This window comes from Ochlerotatus camptorhynchus, unplaced genomic scaffold, assembly GCF_037179485.1.
Source record: "Ochlerotatus camptorhynchus isolate MF236.1 unplaced genomic scaffold, CSIRO-AGI_Acam_v1.1 ptg000244l, whole genome shotgun sequence".
NCBI classification, from domain to species: domain Eukaryota; kingdom Metazoa; phylum Arthropoda; class Insecta; order Diptera; family Culicidae; genus Ochlerotatus; species Ochlerotatus camptorhynchus.
This window is the reverse complement of record NW_027040734.1, coordinates 2,792,596-2,817,151: the sequence shown is the minus strand read 5'-3', so window position 1 is coordinate 2,817,151 and position 24,556 is coordinate 2,792,596. Positions and strand designations below refer to the sequence as shown.

The 24,556-nt window shown below is 39.3% G+C and overlaps 1 protein-coding gene across 2 annotated transcripts in view; it reads left to right on the top strand.

Moving 5' to 3' along the window:
- The window catches only part of LOC135704618 (uncharacterized), a 238,954-nt gene that overhangs the window by 161,194 nt on the left and 53,204 nt on the right, over nucleotides 1–24,556 (top strand). For both annotated transcript variants that reach the window (XM_065226082.1, XM_065226083.1), the window contains exon 4: nucleotides 426–1,589. In XM_065226082.1, coding sequence (XP_065082154.1) covers nucleotides 426–1,589 — 1,164 coding nt within the window. The remainder of the gene's footprint in view (nucleotides 1–425; nucleotides 1,590–24,556) is intronic.

Here is a 24,556-nt window from a genome sequence, read left to right as displayed (position 1 = left end):
TTTTGTTGCACACAGTGAACAATGAATTATCGGCTCCGTAAAGCTAACGCGATTGAGCCTTCCAAATAAACGAACTAGATAAAAAAAATAGAGTCACGACGCTCTGCAATTACGGTGACGGCTCCGTGTTCATAGATACAACCCCCTACATACTTGTTCGTTCTAAATATTGTCCTCTACACTAGTTGCTCGCAAATACGACTTTTGCTTTGACGTCAGCTGAAACAGGATATCGGATTGATTATTTTCATTTCCCTCTGTTTCCGTCGCATTAGTTGAAGTGATGTGCACGATATAATGATATAATGCCCATGCTAGTGGGACACTTCTCCCCATGCTTCGTCCATTTGTAGCTTTTATTCGATTGTGGCAATCAAATCAAATAACGATTTATTCATTATTTTCCAAATTCTTTTCCATTGCAGGACTTTGCATCGATCGTGCACAATCTGGCTGGTCTACGGAGCGCCCTCGCCAATGGCGGTTCCCACGAGTCCGCTTCGCTACTGGAGCCACACTCGCCTCAGTTCAGCGGTCCCAAACCGTTGGTGGTGTCGAGCGGAGGCGGCGGAGGTGGCACCCAAGCCAATCGCCGATCCACAGCTGGCTGCAATCCATCCTCACCGGTAGTGCCATCGATGGCAACCGATGGCACCCACCCGGTTTCCCTGGGAGCACCGGTACCACGGAAACGTCGGCTGGAAGCATTTCTCAAAAGTCTCGTTGGAAGGAGGCCCTCAAAGGAACCTACGCCAGTGCTGCCACTTCCATCGGTGCCAGCTGCACCTCCGCTGTCGAGTGCAACGAATGTACCGCTGCTACCTTCGCCCGAGATTAAAATCAGCAAGAGCCCCTCCGAGCACAATCTGCTCGAAATGACGCGGAGTCGACTGAACATTTCAACCACTTCGCTCAGCTCCGTTCATCAGAAGCTTTGGTCGGTGGTTCCTCTGCTGAAGAGGGATGTCAGCTGCAACAGCCTAGCACCTCCGAAATCCGTGCCTCTGCTAGGGTCACAACCACCGAGTGGCCTCCGGAAGTGCGAAACAGTCCTCGCTTTGACCAATTCCGCCCATGCGGTCGAACCCATCAAACCGCAGAATCGGTTACGCAATTGTGCATCGGTGGCCACGTGCTCCCGTTGTTCTAGTCTCTTATCTCTCGCAGCGGCCGGTTCGCGGTATTCACTCAACCTATCCAACGGAGGCTTTGTGTCAGTTGGTGGTACCAACCAACAAGCACCCGGCACCGGAAGTGGTAAACACGTCGGTAGTTTACTACGGCTAACGAAAACCTCGTCGGGAACATCTTCCTCCTCCTCATCGCCGAGTGCTTCCTCGTGTTCTCCATCGGCATCGCGCACCTCCTCGTCGGGATCCTCCTCGTCCAACAGCAGCAGCCGGGCATCGGTAACATCGAAGGCAGCCATGCTGGCGGAACCTCAGAGTCCTACGGCTGTGACCGGGGTTCCACCCAGCAGCAGTGCCCTGAATCCGACCGTAATATTAACCTGCAAACTGTGCCTCGGGGAACACAACGCCGAGAATCTCACCCGGATATCGCAGTGTGGCTGTTCGTTCTGTACGGAGGTGAGTTCCATTTTGGATGATTGTTTACAGAAATTCTCAGAAACCACATTAGTCGCTCAACCGAACGAAACCAACCAATCTTTCGCAAAAAAAATGTATATTCCATTTTCCGGAAGGCCAACCACTCCCGCTGGAACCATAAATCTTCGGCGCTGAAAGCTTTACCCCGAAGAGCAAAGAATAACAAAGCCATAAATATTTCCTTCGCAGTTTCGTTCGTAGGTACACCTCGGTACCTATCTATGTGTGTGTGTGTATGTAGTTTTGGTCCAGTCTAGAAAACGATCCGAACTGGGAAAATGGAGTGGAAAACGACCACGGTAACAGCGCACAGTGGAAGTGATAATTTCATTCCTGCTTCTGCTGTGCCGCCTTTCGCTTCCCATCAATTCCGAAGTGATTTTCCACCCAAATACTTTCCCGGGTCATGAAAGATTAATTCGCCGCCTCCAAGAGCTGGGCAGAGGGTTGAGAGCAGTTTTTTCCCTCCCGATGTGGCTCATTTAAACGAGTGGAACGAGTCGTCTTTGTGTCGTAAAGATGAATTCAAGGCGGTGGAATTTCCCCGTTTCTCCATTCTCACTTGGTTAGTGCACGGTATCATCAGTTGTGTGGAATGTGTGGGGATTTCACGGCGGCGATCTTATTCCAAGATGCAAGTTATGCGAGAATAGGATTATTTTTCGCTGCCGTATGGCCTCGGTGATAAAATATTCAGTACTTTCCGGGGCTCAACGATGCGCCGTAAATTGTAGCACGATGTATGGCATGTTGGTAGTTATACAGTTATGGTGCAGTGAAGACGATGATACCGACCACCTGATACGTGGCTTGATTGGGGAGTTTTTGTCAGTACTCGGGCTCTCAATTGCTTAGTCTGTAAAGGGCAGCCCATATTTGGCACCAATTGTATCGATGGAATGCACCCTAAAAATCAATAATTGACCCATAAAAAACAGGCAGATGTGCCAATATTTAAATATACACGCTCGATAAAAATGTGAAGGCACCATGCTTAAGTTAAACTGCTCCAGTAAAATTAAAAATATTTCCCATAAAACATGGGAACTGATCAATAAATACTAAAAATGAAAATTTCTGAAATGTTCCACAAAAAAAAGTATGAGACCATTAAAAATTTGAATTGTACCAATAAAACAGCGGAAGTGTTCCATAAACTTCAGCGATTTCTATGGAACATTTCAAATTGTTTATTGGGTCATTTCATATTTTATAGGAAACTATTTTTTCCAGGTCATTTTTTTGAAGATTTTTTTGGATGATTAACCGCTGCTTCGCTCTTCTAAAAGGCCACCGATCTGTTTACGCTGCGTTAACGTACATTTCACAGATGGACAATAGAATTAGCAGTCACTTTGCCGTTACGCTTCAGATCCGAATCTAATGTGGGTGGTTTAAAAAAATACACGGGAAAGATAGTAAATCTACGCATAAATGATTAAATACTCCCTATAAAATGAGATGCTCTTGTTACGTTGTTTTTCCTTTTGTTTCTACTACTATTGTATCACTTTCACTATTTCACTATTCACTATTTCATTATTCATTATTCACTATTCACATTCACTATTCACTTTCATTATTCACTTTCACTATTCACTTTCACTGTTCACTTTCACTATTAACTTTCACTGTTCATTTTCACTATTAACTTTTCGCTTTCACTATTCACTTTTACAATTCACTTTTTACTTCACCATCACTTAAAAAAAAACTTTACAGATACGTATTTCTTCGGAAACTTCTTCAGAAATACGTATCTGTTGTAGATTGTTTTTCAATTGATAATGGAAGTAAATAGTGAACAGTAAAAGTGAATAGTGAAAGTGAATAGTGAAATTGAATAGTGAATGTAAATAGTGAAATTGAATAGTGAAATTGAATAGTGAAATTGAATAGTGAATGTGAATAGTGAATGTGAATAGTGAAAGTGAATAGTTATAGTCAATAGATAAAATGAATGGTGAAAGTGAATAGTGAAAGAGTGATACAAAGTTGTAGAGAAAAATAATATCTTTCTGGGAAAAATAAACAAAAACCGGTTTATTTATTTATTTTGAGTAGCAAAATTAAAAAAAAAATTTACATATATCTCAAAATGTAACTGCCCGATCTTTGAACAAAATAAAACAACAAATTTTTTTATATTTCTTCAAGAATCCAAAATAGAAGAATTTTAACAAAAATGTGAACAATTTCCCGTAAAAAATAATTATATTATCCGATTTGTCATCTTGCGTGGAACTGCTTAGCTTCCTCGGTTACTGATTCGAGTTTCAATACCCATAGGATACGGTTCTGTTTTAAGTGTGCTCTCTGTTTTGTGCGTGCGTTCGTATGGATCGTTTTCGGCTGCTTTTGGCTGATTAGCGCTGGCACTCTGCCTCCCGGACGGTTATACGTTATGTGATTGTGGTGGTTTTCTCGCTTTCTGGAAAGTTTTTGAATCGAGTAGGAAACATGATTCATCGTGTTTGCAAGCATCAGAAATGTCGCTATCTGCGTACTTGTTTTATTTTCTTCGCGTGTGCTCCCGGACCAGAAATTTTTGGCATAGTGAAGCGATCGATGCCTGCGTCGGAGGTGTTGGGTTTTCTAATAGTTCTATGATGGTGTTGGTGATCAGATGTACTCCACAGACTTTAGGGTCTGCGCATTCTTCTGTGAATCCTGCGATTTGCTTCCAATACAGTAACGCAGGCGAGCGAGTGGTGAATGGTCTCAATGCTTCGCTGTGAAAAGAAAACGCGTACTGGAGAGTAGTGGCAAGAATGATGCATGAAACAGCTTCGAAAACATGGAATAACAGGCTTTTTTATATGAATTGATTTATTTGTACTGGCTCAATCGAATAAACTTTACAGAGTCAAGTTATCATTTTCGTTATACATACTTAATCCTAATCTTAAATCTAGAGTTACAGGGATTGAACCGAATACTCGCGGTCGTCTCGAGGTTAGTGGAGATTTACAATTTTATGGATGGGGAGAGGGAGGAGGAGATTTCAGTATTTCTAAATATGAACTTATTTCTATTATGTTATCAGCTCTATAATTTTACAATTATAACAAAAACAAAAACTAAAAAAAAAACAAACAAACAAAATACAAACTAAACACAAAGTTAATCAAACTTACAATCTAAGGTTAATATTCTTTAGGAAAACATATATGAGTTCCATAAACTCCAGATCGCATCTAGCCAAAACATCCCGAGCTGGAACATTAGGTTGTCTACCTCGAGCCCGAAGGGAATCGAACAGCTCAGATCTGACTCCACGATGCTCAGCACAAGACCAAATGATGTGATCTGCGTCTTGGTAACCTTGTCCACATTCACAGAGATTGCTGTCCCCCAGCCCAACACGGAACAAGTGAGAGTTTAACGAATAGTGATTGGACATGAGGCGAGACATCACACGAATGAAATCTCGACCCACATTCAACCCTTTGAACCAATGATCGAATATAGCCATCGTCCCAAACTCCCTTCACTCCATTTTTTCTGCCAGCTGGCGAGCGACTGTTGACGATAAATGAAGAAAAATTCATCGTAGGCGATTTGTCGATCGTAAATATGGAATTGAATACATTTTAAAGATATTTCCGTGGATTTTAATGCAGCAATGTTCCTTAACAGATCCTCTAAAAAAACGTAAAAATATATTCTAGAAAGTCTCCTTAATAAAGTGATAATCTAACTCATGAGAATGCAGCAACGGTCAGCGTTCTTTGTTTTAGAGCCTGTCTGGTATCCAAGACTACCATTCATCTGAGGCTGCTAAACTATGCGGATGTTTATGGAACTTTGTGGCCATTTGTGGATTATATCCATTCTATTTCACCTTCTGTTGCTTTTGTCTGTCGTGAAAATTAGCCTTTTATGTCTTGATTGATAAAATTGATATCGTCCATCAGGGCCCTTAGAAGAGACAAGTTGGCGAGTCGAGATCTCAACTATGTGTTTCTAAAAAGGATAGATCAGAGGATTTAGTAGTTAGTGTCATCTTGTGTTCTCCCAAGTTGTTAGCTTCCCATCGGTGTACCCCCATGTCCGTCTTTTTCATCAGTATATCGCTTAGTTTGAGATCAAGAGCACATTGCTCTCCAAACTTTTTGTTCCCAATCCCTACCCTGCCATCCATTTATTACAATTTGCTACCCCTACCCTCGAGATAACCGCGAGTAATCAGCCCCCGCTTTACTAACGTTAGTTTTGAGTAATTTCGTAATCTGAACAATCAATATCGGCTCCGCAAAGCTACGGCAAATGAGCCTGGAAAAACAAAATAAAATATATCTAAATTCAGTCAAGATCAAAGAGCGTCAGTTCCATTCCAAAATTTCAGGTCCTTTACAGAAGTTGCAGAATCTTCAGTTGATTTTAAGGGCCATAAGAAGTTATGCAGCTTCTTATTAAGAAAAATGGTGGAACTACAGGGAATCTCCGAATAACCTCAGGTAAATTTCGAGAACTGTAGGGGAACTGTCCTTAAATTGAGGAAAATAGTAAGAAGCTCAAAAAAATAAAATTGTCCAGAAAACATCCGGGAAGTTAAGAGAACTTAAGAAATAAACTGGAAACTTCACAGAAGTTGCGAGAATTTTATGAAAGTGCAGACATTTTTGGGAAGTTTAGAGATCTTTAGGGCAATTTGATTAATTGATCAAGGCAATTCGTCAGAAGAGTAGCAAGACCTTTTAGGAAAGATTGGAGAACTTCAGGGAGGTCCACATAAAATGAATTAAGAAGTACCACAGAATGAATGGATATACCGAGGATTTCGGAGAACTTTCATGAGTAGACTGCGGGATAATAAGGGAACTTCTGATTTTTTTCATGCATTTCAGGGAAGATTCAAGAACTTTAAGAAGTTCTATGAACTTCAGGGATTTCCAAAAAAAAACTTGAAAAGGTCATAGAAACTTCAGAGAAGTCCAGAGAACTTGAGGAAATTTTTTAAAATCTTCAAAGACATCATCAGGGAAGCTCAAAGCAAAGCTGGTAAATATCACGGCCGTCATATGACAGTGAGAAAACAGGTCCTCTCACTATCACGAGACGACACTACCTATCATGAGCATTGTTCTCATCTAACTGATTTAGATGAATTTAGGCAGGCAACAGTATTCAATCTCTGGAGTGAAAATATTCTTAAGATTGTCCCAGTACAAGTAACAATAATATCAATAAAGGAGCTAGTAATTGCGCGGGTTCAATTTCAGGAAACAAATAAAATTTGTAGAACATTTTAATATCGAAAAACGTCAGTCAAAAAAATTAGAATTTTTAAGCGGCTTCCTAATGAGTATAATTTATGGACCATTCCTTCATCAGATGCGCCTATTTCAACTAAGAACTTCTCTGAAGACACTAAATTGATTAAACTTCATCTTCATGCTCCTTTTTTTACCTGAAATTTCCCCTTCTAGACCATTTTGCGCTGTCACGTCATGTCATGACAAAACAAATAGATGGGAATTTGAAGAAAATCTCTGTAAAAATTTTAATATGAACTAGTTTAATCGCTAAACATCTCATAAATTAGGACTAAAGTAAAGAAAATATCGCTGGAGATTTTTCATTGAAAATGACATTTTCCATCCTCACTCAGAGATCTTAAGGACAGTTCTAACAACTTCAGGAATTTCAGACTTCAGGGGATGTTTAAAGATCCGTAACGATAAGTGGTCGATAAATCATACTCAAATCTTATCAATTGAGCTTCTTTGTGAGAATAAACTCGCGTGCGAATGCGGCAAACAAAATTCACGCTTGAGATTCTCATGCATATTCACGCACTCACACTCACAACGCCCGAAAATCATTCCAGTTTTAAACTCATAAAAACAACTCAAACGTCAATTGATAGCTTGCTTTAAAGACTGGAACGCGCAAAAATTGGTCGACAAAACAATCGTTTCTTTCAGTCAAAATTCATATCACAAAAATCTTCTTATTTTTCTTTTGGTAGTTCAATTCATATATTTAAATGAAAAAATGTGCGTTTATTCTTTTGGTTTACCAAATCCAAACTGCCGTGCCTTTCGCTTAACCCCTTCCATTAAATTTTGCACAGTGGTCATATCGACCTTATTCGCCGCCGAACGCCAGTTAGATTTAAACTGCTGCTCGTTTTCCGTGGATTTATTAGTTTTTTTTTAGATTCTGTTTGGCCAAGGTCAAATACCGTTCGATAGGGTGGAGTTCTGGGCTGTTTGGATGGTTGTGGTCTTTGGGTACCACAACCACGTTGTTCGCATCGTACCACTCGATTGCCTTTTCCCATAGTGGCAGCTCGCCAAGTCTGGCCAGAACAGTACAGGTCTATTATGTTGCTTTAGGAATGTTAGCAGGCGCTTTTCCAGGCACTCCTGAACGTAGATCTCTTGATTGATGGTTCCCGTAGTAATAAAAATGCCGCTTTTTAGACCACACGTGCATATGGCTTGCCAGACGAGAATTTTTTCGGGAACTTCGATAGTTTGATGGTTTTGAAAATTTCAGCCACCTTCCCTTTTCCTGATGCGGTATAAAACTCCTGTCCCGGAAGTTGCTTGAAATCCGCCTTCACATAAGTTTCGTCGTCCATGACGACACAGTCGAACTTTGTGTGCAGATTGGTATACAGCTTTCGGGTTCGCCACCTTCACCTTCTTAAACGTCGACAACCCGGCTCGTTTCTTGGCCCGCTGCACAGTAGTATGCACACTTAATCTAGCTCGGTAAAACCTCCAACAGCCGATTACCCCGGCATTTACTTTTGCTGACATCTCTGCAAAATATCTGTTTGTTAGCTGATATCTCAGCAAAATGTTATTTGTTAGCTGAGTCTCGGCAACTGTTTCACTGAATCTCAGCAAAATAAATTGCAGAACTACTCGGCTGTTGGAATCTCGGCGAAAAAAATTAAGTGTGTGGCAGACATTGAACTTGCCAGCGAAGCAGAGGTTAGGATTCCGCTTATATTTCACCGCCACCTTCTTCGTCGTCGCTGCCACGTCCGGATTACGATTGCCGCCGCATCCAGCCTTCTTGGTGGTCGACAGACGTTCCCCGAACACTTTTAAAACGTTTGTCACGGTCGATTTGGCCACATCCAGCCATTTTGCCAACTTGGCGTGTGAGAAGGACGGATTCTCTTGCTGCGCGAGCAAAATTTTGACACGCTGCTCCTCTTGCTTGGACGTCATTTTGAAAACTGGAGAGCAAACGGTGAAAACTCATCATAGCAACCATTGTATATACACTCAACTGCCAAATGCAGCATTTCAGGTTTTTTAATGCATTTTTAATAGAAATACACCAATTTGAAGTTGACCCATTTTTACGCATTCCAGACTTTATGTATGTTGTGTTAGTTTTCCAACCCCAATAGTAATAACAATTAATAGCACCGACATATAAAGAAATGAATTTTTGAACCTGAAAACTCATCGGTGATTTTCTTTCCTTTATTTAACGTCGGTCTCTGTTCCGCAATCTAGTGCCAATCACCGACGGACATCGATTGCCATCCATTGACGGCAATCGAATGTGCAGGAAGGCAGCTTCCACACCTGCGTAGGATATCGCATCCATTTAACACACATACACATGGGCCGGGACCAACGGCTTTACTTCCCTTCCGAAGGAAGACGTGACCAGAGATTTTTATGCCTCAGAAAAATCCCACCGACCTCGGCTGGGATTGAACCCAGACCCATCCGGGTGTAAGAAAGCAGTCACGCTTACCACTACACCACCGGCGCCGGCTGTATCGGTGATTTTGGCGACGCTGCATTTTGGAAGGCAACACTCATAGGCGCATAAACTCATGCATGATATTTGAGTTTTTGAATATTTCCAAAACTGGTTTTGGCACCATGAACGTCAGACAAATTTTGAGAAAATTAAAGAAGTTCAAGAAATTCCTTGAAACTCCTGGAAAGTAAAGATATATTTTAGAACAGTAGTCACTCAAAATGACAGTTTTATCAATTTCATGGCTGTACCAAAAACTTCAGATAATTTGTGGGAACTTTAATTAAAGATTTTTCGATAATTTCAGCAAAAATAAGATCTTCAGCGAAGTACAGAAAAGTTCAGAGAAGATTAAAGGTTATTTTTATCCAGTTTCATAATTTTCAGGAATGTTCAAATCTTCAGAGCAGAGCAGTTATAGGCCAAATAGTAAAAAAATAAACAAATTTTAGATTTTACCACTCAGACTACCAAAAAACTTCGGCCAAATTCCGGCACAAACTTGGTTCATTACCTCTAGCGAACAACTAGGCGAAGTTTCATGGAATTCGTAGAGGGAAAAATATCACCGATTTTCAGTTGACGGGGAACTAGACCTGTGCGCTGCCGACACTTTTTCACACGCCGTCGCCGCCGACGTTTTTGAGTCGGTGCACCGCCGTGATGATTTTTGATACGCCGGCAATGAAAATTTGTTTTTTGTTCTTTTAAATTTTAGAAGACGTATTTTTGCCAACCTCTACACAGAATTGTACTAAAAGGGTCAAATGAATGGTAGTTTTACTGGTTCCGGAAATACAGAACATGTTCCATTTGGTATGTATCCGAAGCCTATAGTATATCATGGACCCCCAGTAATCTGAACACATTTTAATTTGAACCCCGCTAATCTGCACTACTAAAAACTAAAAATGGCTCAAACGTCATTCAGCATAAGGAATGGAGGAAAGTGAAATGTTAAGGCCTGCGCACAATGGATAAGTTTTCAGGTTTTTTGACAGTTATCCCATGCATTATCTGTAAAAAAAAAACCCGGAAACTTATACATTGTGCGCCAGCTTTTACATTGCGAAACGGAGCCCAGAATCAAAACATGCTGATCCTGATAGGAGTGCAAATTAAAAATCAACCACATTGATATGTATGAAGTGTCATTCAGATTAGCAAGGGTTCACTGTATCACATGAGAATTCAAACTCAGGCAGCCGCGTCAAAAAAGTTACACGAGCATTCGCTTACTGCGATAGAACGATTTAGTCTTCAGCAAAGTTGTTCAGCTGGACAATACCCGTATGACAATGGGTAGTTTTTTTTTTCAGAATTGATTAGCTAGGTGGCACCAACGTACAAATAAAGTTATTCCATTTGTAGCTCTGGATCGAGATCAGATATAATTTTTCTGTCTTCAGCAAAGTAGTTCAAATGGACGATGCCCGTTCAGTAGTGAACAGTTTAATTGGGAATTGATTCACTAGGTGGCATTAGATTACAAATAAAGTTTTTCTTGTGATAACTCTGGATCGAGACTAGATAGAATTTTCCTGTCGTCAGCAAAATTGTTCAAATAGATGTGACCTGTTCAGTATTGAAGTTTAGTTGGGAATTGCTTCACAAGACTTTCAGCCATTGGCTGGTTTTAAAGGTACACGTCGAACATTCGAAAAATTCTATAAAAATTATTTGAACAATGTCATGCTTATTTACTTTCATATTCTGCATTTCACTAAATATTTTATAAACATTAAATAATGCATGTTATATATTTAAAATTATATTCTATACTCATGAAATGCGGAGACGTGAAGCAGCATTAGAGTCCCATTGAAGTTGTAACTGGACAATGGAGTGGAGTGCCAGCCGGAGTCTAGGAGGAAATGTGTACTGTCATTTTAGATAGTTGCCTTTTTCTCCAACAGTTGCAATGAATTTGACGCGCTCTTCTCAAACAAACCATCCCGTGGAAAGCTTATCATGTATTGCGAATTTCGTTGTTCATTTTGTTGGATCATATTGTTGGAAAAAAATTCTCTAATTCCCGCGGGTGGCGCGTAAGTGTATGTACCTGAGGGCCCGCCCAATCCTTTTTAGCCTTCATACAGCAATATGTATAATTCAGAATGATGACGAAATTTGATCTTGCTGTTGAGTTGCACGTCGAACATTTTAAAAATAGATTCAAAGGAATGCCACACCCAGTTCAATTACTTTCCATAACGTATACAGTGCGTGGAATAATACACTGTAATAACAGTCCCAGAAAACTATTGTTGGCGTAAATCTTCTGAATTTTATGATCTATTTCGTCTGGATGTTTGATCGAGGATGTCTCAGATTTTTCGATGAAGTTTTTGATTTTGATGAGGAGAATCATAGTAGATTTAATTTCAATTTCAAACGACGGCACGTGTTGCCGTTCGTTTCTGATATTGTATACAAGGGAGCGAGTATTAAATGCAATTTTGAACGATTCATCCAATGCTTGCCATCGAGTTGTCCCTACATTGCAAGGTTGGCACTTTAAAAGGAAATGGGGATACATGTACAATACGATCGATAATTTTTAACAGCAACAACAATCACTTAGCAGTGCCTGCAAATTACCTCTTGAGGGATGAGTTTCAGTTTTCTTGGGAGCAGATTACGACTTAGTGGTCATAGATTTCAGCTTCCACCGCAAACTTCCTTCGACTATATACTTCCAGCAAATGTACCGTCAAGATCGAAACAAGCAGATCAAAAACTGTTTCTGGCAGAGACAAAAGGGTAATAAGGAAAACCTGATTAGATTTATCGATTTCACTTTCCTGACTTAGCTCTACCCTCAGCTATCATGGTAAGTGTTTTTCTCAAGTATGCGAACGATGTATTCGAGCTCTTGAAAAGTGGTTCGGGTTGGAGACCTAACGAGGTTGAAGACAAGATTGATTTTCATTTCCTCTTTCTTTTTAACAATCCTGGCCAACTGCTGGAAAGCAGAACATTGCCCATCTCCGCTTGAAGCTGCAGCACTATGCCATTTCGAACGAAAAAAATGTTGGATGAACTCAATCACCGGCTTTCTCTCGGGTAGCAAAATACTGTCAAAATTTACTATCAATATCTTATTATGTTATTGGTAAGTTGAGCGCTATAACAAGTTAATGGCTTATTCTGCTATCAAAGCATAATTTGCTATTGCTATGATATTTTGGTATCATGAATTCAAGAGCTAATCCTGATCTGATAGCAGAATAGACTATTGATATGCCATTAAATTGATTAATTTTAACGACATACCATGATATTATTTTTGATATTTACCTCTTATATCAGTCAAACTAATAGCAATGTTTGATGTTCTGTTCCCCAATTAGTAAAACTTGCTATACCTATTCGGGCTGTTTTGGATTACCGTAGTCCATAAGAAACACGTTTTCCAGAGTCTTAACTCGAAAATATTGTTTTGAGATGCAAGTATTCATCGTGAACTGACTCAAGCGTCAAACCGACAATCTCAACAAGAAGAAGAAGAAAAACATAAAATAAATAAATATACCTACTTAAGTACAATCCATAACAACCACACCCCAAAGCGATCTTCCTTAAGTCCAGCCTCCTCCCGTGTCGATCGCTGTTGTAAATTACATTTTAACGAGCCAATTTGTCGTGTTTCATTATTTGCCAGCCTCAGTTTATTGATAATTAAATCGTGTCTTCACTGCAATTACATGCCATTCAACGGAATCACTAAATTACGTTTTTTTTTGTGTGTGTGGAAAATATTGTCAACCTTGCGTCGGGTCTACCCTAGGGAGGATCTTCGGAATGCACTTTTAATGCCAGACCTGTCCATCTTGTCCACGGATGGCCAACTATTATTCTGGGCGGGAAGAATCTCTTCTGTGTGGTTATTATGCCATTATTTATTTCGAAATTATCCTCAACATGAATAAGAGGCTTTTAAATCAGCGTCCCACGAGACGCTGATTAAGATGACGGACGTCTTGTCATGGCTCCATTTTGGACGTGTGGGCAATTGTGCTGGCTCACGAGACACGATCGTCAGTCTCATTAGGGTCTTTTGACGTAGATGACATTTACGTGACGCCCGGCTGGCTGCGGTTAGCCCGCTGTCACTACGTCTTGTGTTGTAATCATGACGGCGAGATACTGTCTGAGCGGGCATCATATTTAACCGGGAGAGGATATTCATTTGCCGCACGCGATTCGAGCGTTTTGCAATGGTGGGTACGAAGATGCACTTTCATTGCCGGTGAGCTGACATAAATCAAACAAATTTATTGCTTGAAGGTGGCATGATTTTGCCCATGCCGTGGAGCTTTGTAGGGATTCAGCGAATTTTGAAGAAAGGCAGGGAGCTTTGGACAAATTTAGGAAAACATCGGAGAATTGGGAATGTAATTTTGTTTAAATTTAGAAAAGTTCTTCTTGTAGCTTCAGAGGACTTCGTTAAAGTTTAATGGACTTAATATAGATCAGAAAATTCCATAGGAAACTTCGCAGAATATTAACGAGGTTCTTAGAAGTTGAGAGAACTTGGAAGAAGTGTAGCAAATTTCATAGAAACTCAGAGAGCTTTGTAAAAATCAAGCGAATCACATAGCAATTCGAGGAACTTCATATTACTTCATTGAAGCTCTGAGATTTTTTTAAGTTCAAGGAATTTCAAAGAAGCTCAGGGAGTACTTAACAGTTATTCATGCTTCTTAGAACTCCACGGTTTGATTTGGGAACATACTGGAAGTTTTGAAAACTTTGTTTCGCTCAGATCTTTAGGAAAATTAAAAGAAGCGGTTCAAGGTTTTTCCTAAAGTTTGAAGAAGGTTCTGGGACATGGTTGGACATGGATGTTCTGAGATCTTGGTCGAATTGAGAGAACTTGCAAAAAAAAATTGAAGCGTCTGTGCCTAGGGGCACGCACGGAAGCTTGAAGTAGGACCGCTGGTGAACGGAACAAATGTGAAGAGCATATAGTTTTATTGATTGATCGATCATCTATAATCTTAACTCTTTCCGTCTTTGAATTGTAGGCGTACCAAGTTTGTAGTCATTTTTTTTTACAAAGAGAAAGTTGATTAAGAGAATCGATCAAAATCACTTGCACCCCTGCTTCCAAGTTTGACTACAAGATTACAACTCTGGAGAGCATTTTGTGTGGCCACTTTGTTGCCAAAGTTGGTGATGATTTAACCTCCGAAACCGTACAGAGTGCGTCTGTCGCTTCAAAGCGTAGACGACATCCATGGCCGCTTACGCTTGGCGTGTTCAGAGTAGGTGACAGCATCACGGATCACATTTTCTAGGAACACCTTCAGCACACCTCGTGTTTTCTCGTAGATCAGACCGGACACCGCCACGGCGAGCCAGACGACGGATGGCGGTTATCACGAAGAACCTTGCGATGACGCTTGGCGCCTCCTTTACCAAGACGACCTTTTCATCCTTTGCCACGACCAGTCATTGTTGCTTGTTGGGTAGAAGAGTGGACTACCTAATCTGCCACCACCTTCCTACTGCTGCTAATGCTGCTGCTGCTGTCTGCTCACCAAACCGCCCGAAGCGAACATGAGTTGAGACTACTACTTATTTTTATTTTCTTATAGTTTGTGCTTTACATTGTACATTTCAATTGATCTAGCCCTAAAGCTCTTCATCTTTAGTGATTATGTCTGTAACAAGTTTCTGTTTGATTTCAGTTTTACATTGTAATAGTTTATATTTTAATTTAAAGGAAAGTATATTTGTTGATTTTAATTAGAATAATTGAAATTCTACCTACTTAACCTAGTTGCCTAACCTAACGTGCCAGAACCCTAATGATCTGTTGATCGGATCGCATGCAGCAATCTCTGAACCTTTTGATGGTAGCAGTTCTCCGTAACGCCAAGGTCGGAAGACCAGCCAGGTGGTGGACCTCAGAATTTCTAGTACGCGTTGGACTGTTCAGGATCATCCTCAGGATCTTGTTCTGGATCCTTTGTAGTTTGAGGTGATGAGAATGTGCGCAACTCTCCCAGATTGGCAACCCGTACTCTATGACGGGAAGGATTATTTGCTTGTAGACAGCAAGCTTGTTTTTCAGGGATAGGGTGGATCTTCTATTCAGGGTGGCAAGTGAACCAGGAAAACCAGGAAAACCTGGAAAAAGTCGGGAATTTATTTTCACCAGGAAGAACCGGGAAAAACCCAGGAATTTCATAAGTCCACCAGGAAAATAATCTTGTTTGTATAATTTAAATACGTTTTCAATTTTATGTACGTCAAAGTTTCTTTTTATCAGGTCAAAACTAACCATTTTGTTCAAGCTGAATCTTTCACACAACTAAACATTGATGAACAAAATTTACACTGAGAATTTAGTAAATATATTTTGTATTTATTTTTAATTTAATTTTTTTCTCGAATCAATGATTTGTGCTTAATTGATAGCAGACTTAAGCAGTGCCGACGCGTAACTACTTTGAAGTACCTGTTTAACATGTTCAATAAAAAAAGTTCTATTTCCAAAAACTTCAGATAAGGCCTTCGAACTTCATGCAAGTTCTACAAAATTCGGGAAAGACTTACAAGTTTCAGGAAAATCCTGTGAACTACTGTGATGACCTACGACGGTCAGGAAATCTCTCCGAACCTTCAGAGAAGTTCTACAAATTTCATAGAAGTCTTACGAACTTCAGGGAAGTCCATTAATGTTTGGGGAATAACTACGAATTTTACATAATTTTCTACAGATTTAATGTAACTTCTACGACATTTAGGCATTGCTTCAAACTTAAGGATAATCCTATGACACACGCTATGTCTGAAGGCACTTTTTTTGCAACATCCATTTACCTCAGATTTTTCTTCACAGGATGTTAGTATTGATTCTAACAATCAAATCTGAGAACAAGTGTTTTGAAGTTTACAAAGCCGATTATGAAGGCGTATATGGACTATTGACCATACAACTGTTACGAATTGAACTAATGCAGTCAAATAAGGTTCAAAAGTTGATTGCATTAATCCAAATGGCGTTAAAAAAGTTTTCTTTGACTCCCAAGTAAGATCCATATTGATTTTGTCAACTTTGTGATAAATCAATTGATATTTGTTCGTAGCACAATATCTTGTTTAATTTCTCTTCCCTCATGATAGTAAAAAAGAAAGAAGCGAGCAGGGCAGTCCGAGACAGCCACGTAATCATAGTAGGCATTGATTTTCGTCCTATTTTGAGTGTTTTTATAGATGTAGCGTGTAGAAAATCTGGAAAAATTAAAAAAAAATCTCATGAAAAAAATAGAGAGCTCGCTTGTCGTGTATGTATGTAAGGTAGCCACCATCCTTTCGAAGATCTTGTCTTGTATGCAGCTCCACTTAATAGCAAGATCAATTTGAGCTACCGATCTGAATTCACAATATCGCTGTATGAAGGGCCAAAAACGGTGGGGTGGACCCGTAAGCAGAGACACTTACGCGAAATCCACGGGAATTTAAGAATCTCCTTCCAACGATACGATCCAACAAATCGAATAACGCAATTCGCAATACTTATTAAGCTTCCTACAGGATGGTTTGTTAAGAAGGGCGCGTCAATCTCACTGAAACTGTTGGAGTAGAATTCACACCATCACAATCGAATCGGTAGGATAAAGAAAATGATAGTGTTTATTCCCTCCTAGACTCCGGTTGTCATACCACTCCAATCGTCCAGTTTCAGGTCAAATGATACCCTGATGCTCCCTCCCAACCCAGTATTTATTTATATATATAGTAAACATATGTAATGGAGAAATGAAATATATCAGAACATTAAAATACGTAATAATGAAAATACATTTATATGGATAAAAAAAACTGGTATTCCGCAATGAAAATAATAATTATTTTACATACTATATGATGCAGCTTTATGTCTCCTCAGCTCCCAATAAGGAAGATGTAACCCTGAAATTTCCAACAAAAGACACAGAAAAGGAGATTTTGTTAGTAAGTTGGGTTCGTTGGATCAGGATTCACCTTGATAAGTGATGCGACCATGGTTTTAAATGAATCAGTGTTATCATGCATTATACTTGGATTTGCCCGAAGCCAAAACCAAATGGTGTATCATTGGGCCTTATTACGGGTGTCACTAGACGGTGATAAGAAAGTGATACTCAGAATAAGAGCCGTGATTACCGTACAAATCAAATGGGAATCACTTCACCGTGACGACAAGTGACAACTTTTCACCGTGATGTGACATCCGTAATAAGCCCCCTTATAATATAAATCTGAAGACGTTCCATCATCGAAATGCTGAAAATGAACTTAGAGCATGAGCATGAGCAAAATTGATCGCCCGCGACTGCCAACACCAAAGAGCTGAAAACCAATTCAAACAAATCAAATCAACAGACAAAACCAGGGTGAAAGCTGTAAGAGTGAATCATTACAGTATAAATCTAGTGATGTTCCGTCATCAAAGAGCTGGAAGAAAACTCAAATAATTTAAATCAATAGATCCAGTCTGAATGAAGGCTGCAAAAAGAGAATAATTATACAGCAATGACCCCATTTTGTCAGCTAGCAAAGTATGTGTATCTTAAACATTCATCTTGAAGGAGGAAGGTATGAAATTACAATTATGTGGAATTATTGAAAAATAACAGTCTGATGCGCGGAGAGATTGACAGGATCGGGTCATAACTGTAATGTGAATATTAGGAAGATTTATCATCATCAAACTATTCTTGAATTGACCTGGAAGAATGCTTGTGAATAATTGTTATACAGATAAATTAAATTGATAAACTAAATGGTTCAAACAACAACTCCAGCCTGTAAAAAAGCTGAAAATAGGGAATCTTTACAATGTGGATCCCCGACGGTCTTCTACTCAGTAAGCAAAAGCGGCAGCCACCAGGCTAGTCGATCTGCTCAATTTAAATATTGAAACCTTATTTTATGAAGTTCTTAAGAATACCAATTGAAACACAATGTAAACAAATAAAAGTTAAGAGTCTCATCCGAATCAAATGATTCCAAACGATACGCATTCATAGAAATTAAGTTTAAATAGACAAAAGTAGAAAAATGGAACAATCTCACCAAATCAGTCCAACTGAATCCCTTGCAAGCAGCTATGTCACGCTTGGTGTAGTAGCTCCGATCATAGACCCGCCCTACGGGGATCAATCCTCTGGTCGAATGTAGTCGATTGCTCCATGACGCGAACACGAAGCGACCGCTCACAAAATCATACAACGCGTAAACAAACTGAAATCAAAAACTATCACACGCGACGCCACAAATTTCTGTACCGGGAGCACAAGCGAAGAAAAAAAAACAAACAACGCAGATAGCGACACTTCTTCTGATGCCTGCAAACATGATGCATCACGTTTTCTTTTTCGATTCCAAAACTTCTCGGAAAGCGAGAAAACCACCAATCACACACGTATAACCGTCCGGGAGGCAGAGTGCCAGCGCTAATCTGGCAAAATCAGCGAACGCACGCACAAAACAGAAATAAACTTATACACAACCGTATCCGAACAGGTTCGAAGCTGAACTGAAATAGAGAGCTCGCTTGTCGTGCTTCGAAAAGTGGCTCTGTAAAAAAATGAAGCCACTTTAGTAGCGACGATCGTTGAAAGATTTTTACCGGAGTTAAATAAAGGAGATAGTAGGTATCCGAAAGTTTTGTGTCTTGCAGCTGGCGAAGGTGGCATTTACCACTAAATAATCCTGAGGGGCGGAAAATTTGCTTAGATTTTTAAAAATAAATAGATATGTTTGACTCAACGGCGAGATCGAAAATAAATTTTCGGCAACCATGACGATATTTTTTGAAATTCGTTTAACCGATAATGCCGATAATACAGGAATGAAACTCACATGAGGTTAGTTACTCTTGCCCAGTGAGTTTAGGTAGCCCTCACCTTTAATTACTGCAGAGTTGCTAGAGCTTCATTGCAGTTCCCATATTTTGTCCATGGAAATTTTCAGGAAGGTTCAGCGACCATCTTGGAAATTCTGCGAGCTATAGGAAACTGTAATGAATTTTAGGAAAGTACTGCAAACTTTAAATAATTTCCTCCAATATAGCAGAGAAATTCAACAACTTTTAGATAAGTTCATTGAATTTCAGGGAAATTCTACAAACTTCAGGAAAATTATTAAAACTTTAAAGATTTGCTTCGATCTTCAGAGAAGCTCTATAAACTTCAGGAACATTCTGCCGACTTCAGGGACGTTCTGTGAGCTTTTGTGGAGTTCAATGTCATTCTGGTAAGTTCTACGAACTTCAAGAGAGTTCTGTGACCTATAGCAACATGATATGAATTTCAATGATGCTCTGCAAAAAGTTCTTTAAACGTGAAGAAATTTTGGCAAACTTTAGGATGGTATGTGAACCACAGGGAAAATTTAATAACATTAGGAAAGTACTGTGAACTTTAAGAAATATCTGAGAATTTCAAGAAAAAAAAGCCAAACTCAGATACGGTCAAAGAACATCAAGAAAATTAAGGAAAAACAGGGCTTTGAATTTGAATGTAACTTCTATAAACTGTTTCATCGGGTCGTTGGTTGAACAACTTCTTCTCTATGTCTTAGAAAACAGGTATAGTAGAAATAAATTCTTGTGATATCTCTTTCTCTTTTACGCTTCCCTTATGAAATTTTATCGAGGTTCGCCACCTAAAAAATATCGTGATTACGACTCACGCTTGTTAAATTGCCGTTTACCGGTATAGAAAAGGGAGCATTTTATGAAAATTGAGGTTCACAAATATGGAAGGAAGAACCAGGATCAATGTTTTTCAATATAAAATCCCAGTTTTTTAATAACATTATTTACACGACTTTTTAATTACCTTTCATTTAATATTTTGATCTTTGAAATCAGCCCAATAGTTCAAAAGTTATAAATTTAATAAATAGGCATTCAAAAAATAAAATAAAAAATAACCATTTTTTTGACTACTCTAACGTTGAAATGGTCACCCTGATGATACAAAATAAAATAAAAATATTTTGCGATAAGGAATAAAATTACAATTTTTTACCAAATTCTGAGAACCACTATATCGTTTTGCAATGGAATGGCTAAACAATAGTAAATTTAGAGACTACACAATTGTTTAATTATTTTATAAATTTAAACATTATGAGATCATGGCAAAGCTACGATATCTTACGGTACCGAAAAAGGAAACTTACTATACCAGTAGTTTGATAACTTTAGTCCCATTTTTAATCATTTTCAGCTTAATTTGTTTCGATCCGTAACAGTTTTGTATCACCAATAGTTCGTATACGCCTTTGTAAACAACTAAGTATACTTCAAAACACTTTTTCTCTAAAAACCCAAGATGAAGTATTTTAAAACCATCACAGATTTGATTGTTAGGATCAATGCTAACACTTGTGAAGAAAAATATAAGGTACATGAATGTTGCAAAAAAAGTGCCTTCAGACATAGCGTGTGACACTTATGGATTTTTTTCCGAACTTCAGAGAAGTCTTCAATACTCTTGGGAAGTCCTCTGAACTTAACATAGTTCTCCAAGCTCAAAAAAGTTCCTAGAGCTTCCGAGAAGTCGATTGAACTACAGGTAGTCCTACTAAATTCATGGGAGCTCTCCAAACTTCTGGGAAGAAATTAAGAAAAGACCCACAAACTTTTGGAAAACCCTTCGATATTTAAAGCCTTATGAACTTCAGAGAAGCTCTTCTAAATTTAGGGTCCTCATATATTCAGTTAAGTCCTTCAAACTCCAGGGAAGTCCTCAGATCTTCGAGAAAGTTCTTCGAACTTGAAGGAAGTCTTACGAGCTTCTGAGAATTTCTACGAACTTCGTGGTACTTCTATGATATTTAAGAAATTCCTATGACTTTCAAAAAACACCGAACTTCAGGGAAGTTCTAAGATCTTAAAAAAGTCCTTCGAACTTCGGGGACGTCCCATGAAATTCAGGCAATACAAACTTCAATGAACCCTTCAGGAAAGACCTTAACGCTTCCGGGAAGTCCTACGAACTTTGGGAAGTTTCTATGAACTTCAGCAGTTAGTCTTTTTAATAATAAAAGTTATTAAACCATCTAACAACACTCATTTCTTAAAACGTGTCTACATAGTCTGGACTAACCCTAATAGAAATGTATCCTTCTTTTTCAAGCGTAACCCATAGAGCATGTACATTTAAACATTCCCATCAATTAAACATCCATAATCAACCTACCATTCAGTTACATAACCAAGTGGCATTTGATTAGCTTTATTTAAGTATTAATAAAATCACCCGCAGTGGAAAGAAAATTACTCAACCAGCACACAACGAAGCCACCGTCGTCGGTCGCGTCGTCGTCGTCGTCGTCTCATTGCATTGCATCAGTCGACCATTTCTCTCGCCGTACAAACCCACCACTGACTGGTTACTTTCCTTGGTTTCGGTTCGGTGTTGCATAATCCAACCAACCGAAGAGCGTCAATTTCTTCCGCTCGACTGGAGAAAGCAACTGGCACGCCGTCGTCATGTTCGTCCGTCCACTCATCCATCGGGGAATCCGTGGGGCAAAACGCACCGTTTGAGAATAATCGTGAATTGCTAGCGTTTGGAAACTAAAATTAAGAACTCCAAAACGATGAAATTTCACGATTTTGAAATCATTTTTCAATTTCATTCCTAAATGATAACGGGTTAAAATCTCTGATTCATGGTTTGTTTAGGTTAAAATGCACCGCTTAAAAGAGGTACACCATAATCTGCATGTAGAAATACAAAAGAATGAAGGATTTCAATTGATTATTCCAGCCGGCGCCGGTGGTGTAGGGGTAAGCGTGACTAATTTCTCACCCCAATGGGTTTAGGTTCAATCCCAGCCAAGGCCGGTGGGATTTTTCTGACGCATATAAATCTCTAGTCACGTCTTCCTTCAGAAGGGAAGTAAAGCCGTTGGTCCCGGCCCATGTGTGTTGATGAATGAGTGCGATATCTTACGCAGGTGTGGAAGCTGCCTTCCAGATGCCGATGCAGATGCCGATGCAAATTGCCAATCGGTGTCGGTCGGTGATTTTTACTAGATTGCGGAACAGAGACCGACGTTCAATAAAAGAAATAAATGATTATTCCTTTATTTTATATTAAATATAAGGTCCGAATCAGCCTTGCTTCAACTCACTTCGATATAAAAAATGTTTTTCGGAATTACAAGAAGTGGTAGTAAAGTAGGGGTTTGACAAATAAAGCCTGTCGTTTTTGCATTTAGGGTGTCACAATCTGTCATTTTATGATTCGTGAGCAGGCATGGAAAATCATTTACATTCATTTCGTGCATTCGTTTAAATTAGACTGACTTTTTTCGTCAACAGAATTACCGAAAAATGATGTATGAAGCTTTTGTAGGTTTTGATATTAGCTACAACTTTTGTTAGTATCTCAAATCTGTATCTTTTATGAATGATGAACCAGAGTGTGCAGAACCGACCATTGTTTTTCAATGAATGTAAATTACATTCACTGAGAAACAATAACAACTTCTGCCCGCTCTAATTCAGCACGCAGAGAGGTACAGATTTGAGTTATCGACAAAAGTTGTAGTTAATATCAAAACCTACAAAAACTTCATACGTCATTTTACGGAAATCTTTTTTTTTTCCTTTGGTTTGTTTTTTCCCTCGATCTTGTTTTCCGTGCTGAGCACCAATGCTACCGACGTGCCAGGAAAGCAGCTCCCACACCTGGACCCTACCTATCGACCCATCACCTCATGAACCGGGGACCAACGGCTTTACTTCCCATCCAAAGGAAGGCGTGATCAGAGATGTTATGCCTCAGAACATCCCGGCGGCGTCGACTGGGATTGAACCCAGGCCTGCTGGGGTGAGAGGTAATCACGCTTACCACTACACCACCGGCGCCGTTTGTTTTTACGGAAATCTGTTGATGATAAAAGTTAGAGGCAAATGAAAGTAAATAAATGCACGAAAGTAATGAAAATGATTTACCATGTCAATCTGAGTGAACGCTCATGAATCATAAAATCACTGATTGTGACAGCCTGAAAGTGAAATTAACAGGTTTAATGTGTCAAACTCATACTTCACAACCTCTTCTTTTAACTTACATGCACAAAATATCATCATAACATCTAACAATATAATAATTCCGATCAACATTTGTTATAGCAAAGTGCGTCGAAGCAGGATTGGTCCTAACAGAGTGTTAAACTGTAATTCATGAAGAAAAATAAAAATATCTAAAATTCATGTGACGAGTGAACTCGTTCCATACTTTTGTGATGTATGCTGCTGTTGTACACATTTCGTTGTTTTTTTCTGCAAGTGGTCATTTTACCCCGGGAGTTAATTATGGACTGTTCTCCCCTACTACCTAAGGAAGCCAATTCACACACATTCAGCATATATTATGAGGTATAAATCGACTGGCCGATGAAGTGCGTTCAAGTGCAAACATACAACCACCTTAATAATGCTCAGCGTGTACTGTTACTAACTCCACTTTTCTTAGGCTGGAGCTTATGTAAGCGTTCCAATGCAAATCAATAAGCTTGGCTTGGTACTTTCGTCGGAAGTACGCGAAGCAAGAAGGGTGGTGCTGGATCATGCGTCTTCATATCGTTGCGCACACCGTGGTCCTCATGTATACAGTAGTTTCTCCATAGATGCGGTTTCGAATAATGCTAGAATTATCATTAACAAATTGAGGTTTGAAAAAATGTATAGATTTTTCGAACCTATATACTTTCATCTCGATGTTTAAATTAAGATTTAAAGCAAAATCATAACTTCAATGTTTGTCACTAAACTAGCAAACTGACAGCTCGCTCCCATTTTTTTTACATTAGTAATTTGCTGGAAATCAGTGACGAGCTGTCAAAGTGTTAGCGTCACAAGCAATCACGTACACGGCGAATTAGAACGACCCAAATTTGAGTTTAGTTCACTCATAATCGCCAAAAGTGCAGGAACTCAGCGATGAGTAAAATTTGTCTCATGTTTTCCCAGGTTTTTCCAGGATTTTCCAGGGAAAAATTCCCGAATTTGAGAAAAGTAAAGATTGGATTCACTCAGTCTATTGGTACTACTCCGAGACTGAATAAAATTTTCGTCAATTTCCTCATTTTCCGGCAGACATTTTAGGTTTTCCACGGGAAACCATGAGACAAATTTACTCATCGCTGAGCTCCTGCACTTTTGGCGATTATGAGTGAAC